This window comes from Cucumis sativus, chromosome 1, assembly GCF_000004075.3.
Source record: "Cucumis sativus cultivar 9930 chromosome 1, Cucumber_9930_V3, whole genome shotgun sequence".
Taxonomy (NCBI): domain Eukaryota; kingdom Viridiplantae; phylum Streptophyta; class Magnoliopsida; order Cucurbitales; family Cucurbitaceae; genus Cucumis; species Cucumis sativus.
In genome coordinates this window covers 7,227,638-7,240,751 of record NC_026655.2, presented here as the reverse complement: position 1 = coordinate 7,240,751, position 13,114 = coordinate 7,227,638, and the positions used below count along the sequence as shown (strand labels likewise).

Below are 13,114 nucleotides of genomic sequence, written 5' to 3'. Positions count from 1 at the left end.
CTATAAAAAGTTCCAAACTTTTAATAAATTTAGGCGTTAGAATTTTAAAAAATGTAATTAAAAGGTCTTATAGTTTTTTTTTTCTTTCTTTAACTATCATATTTGTTATTTTTTGGAGTGCCCAAGCAAACAAATCAAATTGATACACTCCAATAAACAAAAACATATCCTCATAAACAAAAACATGCTTTAAGAAAAAATTCAATATTTAAATCAAGCAATTATAATATAACAATTTTATTCAAACTAAGTATTATTATATATAATAATATTTTTTTAGAAAAATACAAATATAACAAAAATTTGTGTGAATGTATTCTTTTTAAATATTGTTATATCTTTAATTATTTTATACCTAATGATTAAATTTGCAACTATTTCTTTTTAATATTATAGATATTTGGGCTGTTGGTTTATTATAATGTATGGTTTCGTTATAATGAGTCTATAATTGACGTACATATAATTTTAGTCTATATTATAATTAAATTTTCAATTTTATATGAAAGGAAGAGGTCATTCAAAACTTATAAAAAGCAAATACACTTAACAAAAACTAAATACACCCTCAACTAGATACAATACCTAATGTACATAGTAATAATATTCAATCTAGAAAAAAACAATAGTTCAATTGAAATAAAACTTTAATACGTAATTGAAAAATTCTTCTAATTAGTGTTCCTTGGAGAAAATTATTTGCTATGTACGAGTTGTAAGCAGCTACAACGATCATCTTTGCAAGATATAATGATTAATTCTAGTAGAATAGCAACATCAAATTATTTGGATATGACAATTCTTGGATACCTACATTCAACTCAACTGGTCAAGTTGAATATAAAAAGAAAGAAAGAGAGGAGAAAACTCGACACAATAGAATAAATTGATATTACAAGCTAATAACCCTGTAACTCTTCATCATGATACAAAATAAAGTCAAATAAATATGAAACTGAAACATCTATAAAATTTAAAACTCAAATGAGTTAATACCTAACGAAAATCAAACCTAAATAATTTAAATTTTAAAAAGCTACAAAATTAATTATAAATGTTAAATTTGTTCATGAATGTTTCTAGATGGTTTCAATTCAATTTAAAATATTGATGGAAATTAATTGGAAAATGCATTCAATTTTATTGAACTTTGCTTTCAAATATTGATGTTCACACCATCAATATCGATATTGAGATTTGCTCGATAGTTACTGGTGTGAATAAAAGAAATATTTGAATTAGCAACTATATGTTATTATTAATAATACTTATATATATGCACACATTAGAAATTGAAATTATTCTATGTTATAGGAGTGCTTAATTATTCGAGGTTAAAACATATTGATATATGTTGACCATTTCAATTGATGAATGTATTGACTTGCAAATAGTTATTTTATTTCTACTTGATACAATTAATCACTTCAATTGATGGATGTTTCAACGTATGGATATATAGTTATTTTAATTCCAGTTGATGCAACTTTTATAACTTAACTATATTAAAAAAACACACACACAAACTACTCAAATGTCATGTATGAGCATATAATAATTCAACTTTGTTAAGATTGTATCCTATGAGAGATTAGTGGGACAATAAAATGAATTTATTCTTTTGAACATATGAAAAGAAAAAAAAACTACAAAAAGAATTCCTTACCATCCTTAATTTGTCTATCTTTTATGAACATACTAGGATAACATGAATTTAATAAATGATTAAGATAAAAACAAGCCAGGTTAGCTAAGATTGGCATAGATTAATTTGAACAATCGACTTTAAAATCACAGTTTCATTCTTTCACTCCCTCTCCATGTATATTTATTTAACTTTGTGGGACTTATCAAATGTAGTCGATCCAAAAAAATCAATCTTATAATACAATCGTTGTTGCAATTACACCCTCAAATTTCAATGATAAAAAACCAACAATATTCAATTTAGTAAAGTGTTAAACCGACCTCAACTTTGATGAGTAAGAGTCGATCGGCTTTTGTTGGGTCGGTTTAACACTTTAAAATACTTTTTGAAATTTCTAGATTTGAAATAACTTTTCAAAGTTAACCCTAACCGATGTCTCTCATTTTTCGATTGATCGACTTCAGTTTGGTCGATTGGCTCGATTTTTCAGTCTATCATGCTCACCCCTACTCTAAACTCTTCAAGCTTAATATAGTTAATTAATTGTTATAAATTCTACAAGTACGTAACTTATAAAGTCTAATTGTATGGCTTGTAAAAAAGGGAGATCTCAATTTATACCATTAAAAGTTAAAGAATGTAATTGCAACCAAACACTCTATAAACGTGATTTTTGCAACTTGCCAGCAAAGTTTTTTTTTTTTAAAAAAATCAAACTAGGGAATAAGACAAATATTTTAATAATAAAAGTCAACGCTAATTTGGTATTTCAAAATGTAAACTTAGGTTAAAAATTTATATTCTATGATTAGGAATAATGTCTAACATAATATATGTACGTAGAAACCATTGTTGACTGGTATGCATATCTTAGGTATGTTCGAGAGAAGATTCTTAAGCAGGAAAAAAAAGTTGCATTAACTTAGATAATACATAAAACAAATGAGTTTTTTTTACTTAATCAATAGACTATCGACCTACAATTGTGGTGAGTGTAACATTATTTACAGAATCTTTATTTAAATTTCGTTGAGACGATGATTCTGTACTGTTACTTTCACATGGTCTACTATTACCAATAAAGCCAAGTTCCTTTGGAGAAGGTAGATCTAAGCTTTCACTATTGAGCATTGAAATAATAGTTGAGATATTTGGCCTATCATTTACATATTTTTGAACGCATAACAGCCCCACTTGAATGCATCTAAACATCTCCTGTTGGTAGCACGATTCATATATTGCTTCTTCAATTAAAGGAATAAGATTGTCCTCCATCCACAACGTCCATGCCTGAAACCAAGTCAGTAAAAACTGTATGAATTACTGAGATTTATTTGAATATTATCATTTGAAGATTATGAGTATAGAGTTTTTGCTGACATACAAGTTCTAATAAGCTTAAGGCTTGTTCATGGGGTTGGAATCCTGTATTTTTTCTCCCACTGATAATTTCAAGCAATAAAACTCCAAAACTGTAGACATCCGACTTCTCTGAAAACAGACCGTCCATTGCATATTCAGGAGACACATATCCACTGCATTCATAAAATAAACAAATTAAAGAGAAACACAAAAGCACTAATTTTTGTTAGCAAGCTACGCATAAAAGAAATGAAATTTAATTACTGTAAATATATGGTTCCATCAAAAGTGTCCTTACAAAGTTCCAGCGAATCTTTGAGTGTTGGCTTGGATTTCATTGTCAAACAAAATTCTTGCCAAGCCAAAGTCTGAAATTTTAGGGTTAAAATCTTGGTCTAACAAAATATTACTTGCTTTAAGATCTCTATGAATGATTTTTACTCTTGAATCTCTATGAAGATAAAGAAGGCCTCGAGCAATTCCATCAATAATGTTAAATCTCTGTCTCCAATTCAAAAGTACTTCACGTTTGGAAGAGCCTACACAAAGATGTTTGTTTTGGTCAGTGAATGTCGTCTACTGATCTAAAGTCGAAAGCAAAAATCCAGAAGAGAAAACAAATTCCAACAAAATTATTATTAAAATAACTCACCAAAGATTAAAGCATTCAAACTTAGATTGGGCATGTACTCATATATTAGCATTTGCTCTTCTCTTTCGATGCAATACCCAAACAAACGCACAAGATTCCTATGTTGTAGTTTAGAAATCAGTCTCACTTCATTTTTAAATTCTTCATACCCTTGGCGGGAGGTTCCTTCAAGCTTCTTCACTGCTATTTCTTGTCCATTTGACAATTTTCCCTGAAAAACAGACCATTATTTAATTAACTCCCATCTGCTTATAATTAATGTAATTATTAACTTAGCATCTAAGTTGCATAAACGTCAATTAAGGAAAAAAAATAATTGAGCAAAATTTGGTAAAATACTTAAAATTCCAAGTCTAATTACCATATCAAAATTGAAAGCTAAAGTGATAATAACAACCATCATAGTTGCTAGCGACTTTTAATTTGGGAAATGTTTTTTTTGTTAGGATCATTATTAAAGCTATTATTATTGATAGCTTTTATCGTTATAGTATTTTTACTTTATTTTCTAAGTTGTGCTATTTGCTCTAATTTTTGGTTAATATATAAAAGCATCTCTTCTCACCTTGTACACTGAACCAAATCCACCTTTCCCAAGTTTGTTATTCGTATCAAAATTGTTGGTTGCAATTGCTAGCTCCTCATAACCATAAGAAGGTAGGTCTTCATGTTTGATATCATCCTCAATCATATTATTCATATCATCTTCCTTTGGCAGATCCAAAATTCCTTTTCCTTCGTCGTCAGATGTGGTTTTTAATTTCTTTCTGCGAGTCGTATATTTCCACCAAAACGATATGACGATGATGATCAAGATGACAAATGTCACTGGTACCGCAATCGCTACACTAATCCACTTCTTATCTTTTCCATTATCTGCCAATTGAAAACAATATCAAAATATGTAAAATATAACCCAATAGTTAGAGATTCCAAATCCATATACCCACATTTGAGTTCGAAGTTTGTGTTATATTTGATTCCTCAGTTCTTACTCTAATTTTTGTTTACAAAATGTAGGAAACTATGGTAACCAACTTTAAAGTCAAACCTTAGGGAAGAGTACATACTTGTATTATCTAATTCTGCATATGGCAGTCGTATGTAAAGAGTAGCTCCACCGCTCTCAAACTTTTGTATATCAATTAAATCACTTTTACTCCATAGCATACAGCGAATGCCATTTTCATATGCATAAGCATTACAGGAACAATTGTTCAAGCACTCTTGTTTGCAATCATCTTCAGTAAACCCCAAATCAGACCACTGTACAAAATATGGCAATTTAACCCTTTCAACTGTTAGAAACCCATCTCCTTCAGCACTGTTATTAATGCATTTGAATGGCGTCCTTCTCACACACCCAGCACCCCAATTTCCTTGATTCCATTCGTTTTCGTTCTTTGGCTTAAACCCTTTTAAACAGCTGCAAATAGGAGAAGCTTTTGGATCACAAATCCCAAACGCCCCACAAGTACCATAGTAATCACACTCTGTCTTTATAGCAATCCAATTAAAGTTCCAATCTCTCTCTTGAGGATTCCAATACAATTGTACAAAATTCCCTTGCGAGGTCAAAAACAAAAAACCAAATTCTTCAACACTGTAATTTTGAGGAACAGAGAAAGTGTATTCTTGGTTTTGGATTACAAGGTTAAACCCAGAGAGATAAACAGAGTCCATTTCAGGTATTCCGATAAACGACTGACCGTTCCATGGACCCGATCGCCAATGAACGTTGTCATTATTATTCCAAATCACAGCTTCAGGAATACTGACAACTTCTAGTGCTACAGAAAAATTTCCTGTGGATGGATTAGAAGAGGTGTTCCATGAGGTAAGCTTGATCATCTCTTTTGTTCTTGTGTTAGTGATGAATTTCATGGTAGGCAAGAATTTATCAGAAGGGTGTTTGAAACTCTCCCATAAAATGTTCCCAGAAGCATTATCTTCCAAAACAAGGTTACCTGAATCTAAAATCCGAGCGCTTGTGTTGGTTTTGGAAGAAGCGGAAACATTAGAAGACCAGAGGACGGTGTGGTCTCCATCTAAGACGACAAGATTTCCATCCATAGAAATTGTGAAAATTCCAGAAGCATCTTTGAGGGGATTCTCTCTGTTGGCCACCCATACTATTGTGTGTGAAGGAATGTTGATGTACCAAATTCCGACATATCGGGTGGTAGAGTTCGGAGGTGTGAAGAAGCCCAATTGAAAGGAACTGGAACTAGAAATTAAAGAAGCAGGGTCTTTGATAAAAATTTCTGATGTGATGGTATCATTGGCTAAGCAAAACGTTGGAGAGAAACAAGTAAATGAAAGAAGAAGAAGAAAAAGAAGATATGAAAAGGGGAAGATGTTTTTGGGTTTCATGGGTGAGGCAGAAGGAAAGATAATTATGGAAGAAATTAGAGTGGAAAACAGTATGTATATGTACATATAAGACAGTCATATTATGATATAACCATTGGAAGGGGAAGCTGGTTGTCAACTTTGGTGGTTGAGTGTTGAGTCTCTAACCAACAAAACAGGAAAAAGACATTGGGTTAATTTTTTTACAAATAACTTTGTGTGCAATTGCAAGTTGCAAATATGATGTTTGGGTCAAATATTAACAAATTTATTATAATGTGAATGAATCTCCCGAAACATCAAAATTTAGATGAGTCTATAGATAGATTATATCACTCATACGAGCTCATAGATGATAGACTCTACTATGGATAGATTTTGAGATAATAGGAGAGTTTGGTTTTCGAGTTTTCAAAAACATACATTTTTAGTCCACAATTTCTTAAGAACAAATGAATTGAGTTTTCAGGATTTTCCGTAATGGTTGACCTACCGAGGTGCTTGCAAGATACAAAAATAGTAGTTAGAAAAATCCTTCTTAAACATATGAAAAATCACCCTAAATCACATAAAGCAAGTATATAATCGAATTGGGATAGAACACATTTAAAGCGAGATACAAAAATATTAGTTAAAAACTTTCTAAAACATGTGTATAGAATCACCATAAATCATATAAAATAAGTATATAATTGATTTATGATAGACATTTAAAGTTTGGAAGTTGCATGATACAAAAACCGTAGTTAAAAACTTGTAAAATCACCCTAAATCACAAAAAAAAAAAAAAAAAAAGAGTATATAATTGTTTTTTTGGATTAGACATTTCAATTTTGGAAGGACAAGATGTGTGTAAGATTAAAAAGAAAAATTGCATAAGATAGCATTTTGAGAATATGATATAACAATTATAACACATTGTTTTTTAGAATTTTACAAGTATGACAAAATTTTCACTTCTCCATTTTAAATTTGTTGTTATTCAATAATTTTTTTTTTTTTATCTTTTTAATGCGCTACTCATTATTTATTTATTTTCTCACTTTTTAAGGTCATAATTATTTGTTTATTCTTATACTAGAAAAATTATTTATTTTTCTGTCTTAATCCTAATTTTAGAATATTAATACTACAATAATTGTAATATGAAATATAATGGTTGTTGATTGAAGTAATTTAACTTCCTTTTATATTTTTCTTTTACTTTTTTTGATGTGTATTTTGAGTTGAATCTGATTCTAAATTATTTTGTTTTATTTTCTACATTAATTTTGTTTTGGTTTTACCTTTGTCTTAGTTGTGTATATCAGTGTTGTGATATACTTGTATTATATGTATTAATTGTTTAATATACTTAGTACGTGATTTTTCATTTTTTCAAATTTTATGCCGTTCATTAGAGTATTATTAAATATATGAATGATGTAACTCAGTGTATCATTATTAAGTATATCAACAATATATTGTTAAAGCATATCAGTAATGTGAATCATTATTAAGTATATGAACCAAGTTTACAAATGTATATTAAGTGAATAAGTAGAACTTCAAGCATATCAACCGTATTTAATCAATCAATTGTATAAGTGGAGAATACTAAATGTATCTGCAATGCATCAGGTATATCAAACATATATTAGTAATGTTTTAAATGTCTATCAAAAGGTATCAAGTGTATAAAAAAGTATCAGGTGCATCAAGTGTATCAATCAAGAAGTATTAGGTGTATCAAATGGTATTAGGTGTAACATACGTGTATAAGGTGTAACAAACATATATTAGTAACGAAGACATATGTGACATTTTACTTCTTGATGTGTGGGTTGAGCTTCGTTTTTGTTATTTTCGCAAATAATAAAGTGTGTGTGGTATGAACTTAATTATTATAACTTATTTTGCCATTTTTGGAAGTGTCCGTGAAAACAATAACAAAAAGACTCTCTAGATATGTGTCCAACAACCCTAAATCACTTAGAAAAATATTGAGTTTTGATCATACATTTAAGCTTTATATTTCACAAAAAGGAGAACAAAGGAGTGCAAACATAAACAAGGGGACTATCTATAGTAAAAAAAAAGAACATAAACACGTACTAGAACAACCAAAGAGTTTGTTTAAGAGTGGTTACAAAATTCTAAAGGAATTGCAAGTGAGCTTGGGAGAAAGTAAGTAGAGAGAAGTCAGAGAAAGATGAGAGAAAAGGTGAGAGAAAGCAAAGCATGTTTCACCTTGTTTTGGGAAGAAAGCATGTTACGTTTCACATTGTTTTGGAAAAAAAAGAGATGAAAAGAAGTTCTCATGCAAGTGTATTACGAATATTTTATACTTCTGTTTTGTCTTAAAACTCAACTTTTCAAAAAGTAATCCTAAAACTCTTTACATATCCCTAATTTTGTCTTATATATTTTGCAACTTTTCGATTCTTTTTAGGAGTGATTGAGGTTATTTTCAGCTCCCCACTTTTGTTTTGCAGGATGTAGTAATCGACGTGCTATTGCCGGTCACTGAGATTCTTGCCGTTATCACTTTCAATGAGAAGCTTCAAGCGGAAAAAACTATTTCTTTGACACTCAATCTTTGGGGTTTTGTATTATCATATTTTTATGGTGAAATTTAAACACAACAAGAAAAAGATGAAGTTAGAGCTCCAAAGACGTGCAGAAACAACGACTCCTCAAATTACAAACGTCTAAATTAATACTAACTCAATTTTTTTGTTTCAGTAATTGGAGAATATAGCCAAGTTTCATGTTTTGTTGGGATAGTTGGGATAATTGGGAAAGACCAAAAAATAATAGAGATCATATTGAAATATTAGAATCGATATATTGGGATTACTGAAGAGTGGAAGGTTGTTTAATTGATATATAATCTTGTTTAATTTAGATGTTTGTAATTTGAGTAGTCGTTGTTTCTGCACGTCTTTGGAGCTCTAAGTTCTTCATCTTTTTTTTGTTGTGTTTAATTTCACCATAAAAATAAGATACAAAACCCCAAAGATTGAGTATCAAAGAAATAGTTTTTTCCGCTTGAAACTTCTCATTGAAAGTGACAACGGCAAGAATCTCAGTGACCGGCAATAGGACGGCGATTATTATCCCGGAAAAAAAAGATGAGGAGCTGAAAATAACCCCTATCACTCCTAAAAAGAAACCTTGCCAAATTATGGCACTCAATACTAATATCACATAGTATTTGGCCTTTCCTAATCCAAATGCTTCAGCTTCCATTGCAATCATCTACATACATGCAAAAAAAAAGAAAAAAAATCAATATGTTAAATGAACAAACTAAGTGATATAATATTAAATTTATGTTTCGATCAATGAATTTGATGATTTAAATTGGTATTAAAGTAAGACAAGTCTTGTGTTTAAGCTACTAGCTTATTGGGATTTTCTTCATCACGCCATAAGTGATTTATGATCGTTATGATTGTTATTATAACGTAACAAATAGTATTTGATTAATGTTTTAATTATTATTACCTGGAAATCGTTGTTGATTAACATGGCAATGGAGCATACGAGGGTGGCGAACAATGACATAATCAACTGAACTTCAAGGACTAAAGTGTAGGTGATTTGCTGACGAGCTTTTTTGTAGGTCAATTCCACAAGGGGCAGAATGAATCCGTACACAACCGACGCTGCTACGGTCGTTAAGAACCCTTCGATGTATTCTCTATTGGATTCTCCGGCACGGCGATCTCCACTTGTATGTAATGCCAAAATTGCCCCTCCGGCGGTAACCAAAACGACGGAGTTTATTGAATAGGCTGTGAATTTCTGTTTCACTAGCCAGAACGCGAAGCCTGCTGTGAACGCCAGCTGACACGCACGAATTAAAGCTGACGTGGAAACGGGTATTCGAGCGACGCCGTAAGCGTATAAGAAATCCACGAAGCCGGTGATGATGCCGATGACACCGGAGGCTAAAAATAGGCGTGACTTCATGAAGATCATCTCGGTGGAGTTGGTAGATTCCGATGGGTTAAGGGAGTGGGCACGACGCCGGCGGCGATGAATGTAACTAATTAGCAAGGGGATGAAAATAATTGGACATCCGCCGGTTTCTAGAAAGGTGGAGAGCCAGACGCGGTTTCCGCCGTGAAGGAAATACAAACGCATAAGCAAAGGACCACCGCAGGTACCGACGGCTAACAAAAAGCAATTGAAAACAAGAAGAGTCCTTCTCATGGCGGGGGTGGTTTGTTGTTGTTGTTGGTCCATGGAGTGTGTGCACTCAAGGTTGTTTGCAGCATCCAATGATGATGGTTGATATATCCATTGATGTATTAATATTGTGAGATCACTATGTTTAATAAATGAACACTTTTTGCATGCCCATTTATCTTGCTAATTTTGGTGTAATGTTTGTTGAGTTGTCCCCTTCCCTCCATAACGATTACGATACCAATTGATTGCACATCTCTTACATCTTTCATAACTTTCAATGTGAGAAAATTGGAAATAACCAATCCTAATTGTGACAAATAATTAGCAAACACGACTAATTCAGAGCTTATCCAGTCATTGATATGTTATAGTAATAGAAGACTATCATTGATAAAATCTAAAATTTTGCTCTAGCTTGTAAATATTTTAATTTATTTTGCTATTTTAAAAAATATTCCTATATCCTATTATTTTTTACTTAAATGTTATTTATGCAAATGACCCTTAAAAATGGAAATTTGCACTAGATAACAAAATCTTTTATTAAAATTAAGCCTGTAGAACCTCTATTTAGAATATTACAAATATGACAAAGTTTATTAATAATATTAGATAAATAAAAAATGATGTTAATTTATTTTTATAATACCAAAGTTACCCTCTTTCCTTCTTCCTAATCTAATGCAGTTGGTATAATGCAATAATGAAAATTTCAAATTAATATAACTAAACTGTAATATCTCTTGTGTAATTAACTAGAAAATTTATCTTTTTGGTTTTTCAATTTTTATTTTCAATTATTTTTTTTAGTATAAAACTATAATTTATTTTTATAGATACCAAAGTTACCCTCTTTCCTTCCTCCTAACCTTATTTTTTTATGCTTGAATGCCTCCTCAAAATTGAAATAGAGATTCTTATCTTAGAACGAGATTCTTATATTGTTTTTTAGCGTGTTGATCATGTGAGCGAATGACTCCACACTTGAAGAATATGGTACTAGTTGTATGGAGAGTCAATAACAACTCAAAGAATTTGAAAGGAAGTGAAGATTTCGGTAGGACGGTTAAGGTTTGAGTCGAGGCGACAGACTCATTTAGTGTACTTGAGAGAAAACTTGGAAATTGAAATCTCTAAACCTCTTCTCTACAAGTTCTCTGAGAGACTCCAAGCTTCTGATTTCTCTTCGGTTACTCCATTCATATTGACAGAGCGACGACAGTGGTGGCGGAGGAAGGAGTTCCTAATCGAAATTTGCTGCCATTAGAATACAAACGAGAAGAAAGAGAATGAAATATCACATGAAGCTTTGATCCACTTCGTTGGACTAGAAAATTTTGTGACAATTAGACGACAATAAATTAAATGATTATTTCAAAAGGCTAACTAAAAGGAAAAAAAAAAAAAAAAAGAAGATAAAAACTAAAAGGAAAAAAAAAGTATAATGTAACAATAAGATGGTAATCAAATGTCTATTTCAGAAAGTTAACTAAAATTGAAAAAAAAGAAGTAATATAGACAAAGTTAAGCTTCCAATAGTCATTTTTCCATCGTGGCAAATGAGATGATCTACAATGTACTTATGAGATTACAAAAATGAAGAATAATAAAAAATTGCATAGAAATGAACAAAAGAAAAATGTAAGGAAATTAGATGACAATCATAATGTAATAAAAAAAAATCTTTAGCAATTGACAAAACATGAAAGATAGTGAAATGATTCTTGATAAACTACTTAGTAATTATAAAAAAAATGTCAGCAGATGGTAATGATATCATATTAAATAAAATAATAATGAGATGGTAAATGAGTATATTAACAATTAGATTAATAATATACATCAAATAACAATTAGACAATATTTCTGACAACAATCAAATAATAATCGATATCATTGATAATTAGTGGTAATAATATGACCATCAGATGATAATTAGATAAAGTTACACACTTTTAACTATGTGAGCATTTTGGTCATTTAAAAATTTCAATTGAACTGGACTTGTTAATTTGTTATTTCTGCCAAATTTAAAATATTAGGTCATGAACTTCATTTTCATTATATATATATTTTTTTGTCTTTTTTGGTAATTATCTAGTATTTTTTTTTAAAAAAATTAAGTCTATTTTCTTTCCATGTCTATAGTAATTTGTCTATTTTATTGAATAGAAGGATTAATTCTTAACCAAATTCCAAATACAAAACCAACTTTCTAAAAACAACTTCTTTTCTTTATTTAGTTGTAAAAAATTGACTTGTATTTTTAAAATTCCCCTACCCCATTCCTTATCTCCCTCTTTCTCCCTCTTTTCTGCAAAACATCTTGGAAAAGTTACCAAAACTAGAACAGATTTGAAATTGATTTGAGGTTAAAATTTCAATTTGGAGAGTTGGGAGGTAAAAAATTGTAACAAAAAAGTTGTTTAAAACCACTCTAAAATTACCAATAAATCACCTTTTGGGATTAGAAATTTCAATTTTGGGAGTTGTGAGATGGGTGTTGGATGTTTGTGAGATAAAAAAATTGTAAGAGATTCATGGCATGAGAAATACCCATGATGAAAATACTTAGTTGTGGCTATCACAAGAACAATATATTGAGAATGTTGTTCCACATGAACACAACAAATTCAGTAAGTGTTCCCCTTGACAATCACTACAAGTTCAGTTCCAATTTAGAGTCCTTCCAATGAGAAAGAAAAGGGAAAAGAGATTAAAGGAGTTCTATGTATACTTCCTCAGCTGTTGGTGTAGCTTGATGTATGCAATGACAAGATTGATATAGCTCACGTCGTTGATATTATTAATCGATTTCTCTCCATTTCAGATAAAGAACATTGTAAATCTCTTTGTTGTGCTTAATTTTACCATAAAAATAAGAAACAAATCTCCAAAGATTGTGTGAAAAAAATAACCCT

The 13,114-nt window shown here is 30.6% G+C and overlaps 2 protein-coding genes across 2 annotated transcripts; both read right to left on the bottom strand.

The window, feature by feature from the left end:
- Positions 1 to 2,542: 2,542 nt before the first annotated feature.
- On the bottom strand, positions 2,543 to 6,503 carry LOC101216428 (G-type lectin S-receptor-like serine/threonine-protein kinase At1g11330). The gene is made up of 6 exons (XM_031882347.1): positions 4,733 to 6,503; positions 4,228 to 4,538; positions 3,663 to 3,873; positions 3,309 to 3,549; positions 3,033 to 3,183; positions 2,543 to 2,938 (listed from the first exon to the last, which is right to left on the bottom strand). The coding sequence occupies exons 1-6, from the start codon at positions 6,099 to 6,101 to the stop codon at positions 2,618 to 2,620; spliced, it is 2,604 nt and encodes an 867-aa protein (XP_031738207.1). The 5' UTR covers positions 6,102 to 6,503; the 3' UTR covers positions 2,543 to 2,617.
- A 2,330-nt stretch (positions 6,504 to 8,833) lies between these two features.
- On the bottom strand, positions 8,834 to 10,291 carry LOC101216183 (purine permease 3). The gene is made up of 2 exons (XM_004146581.3): positions 9,504 to 10,291; positions 8,834 to 9,254 (listed from the first exon to the last, which is right to left on the bottom strand). Exons 1-2 carry the CDS (start codon positions 10,245 to 10,247, stop codon positions 8,898 to 8,900), a joined length of 1,101 nt encoding a protein of 366 aa, XP_004146629.2. The 5' UTR covers positions 10,248 to 10,291; the 3' UTR covers positions 8,834 to 8,897.
- Between the last annotated feature and the right edge of the window lie 2,823 nt (positions 10,292 to 13,114).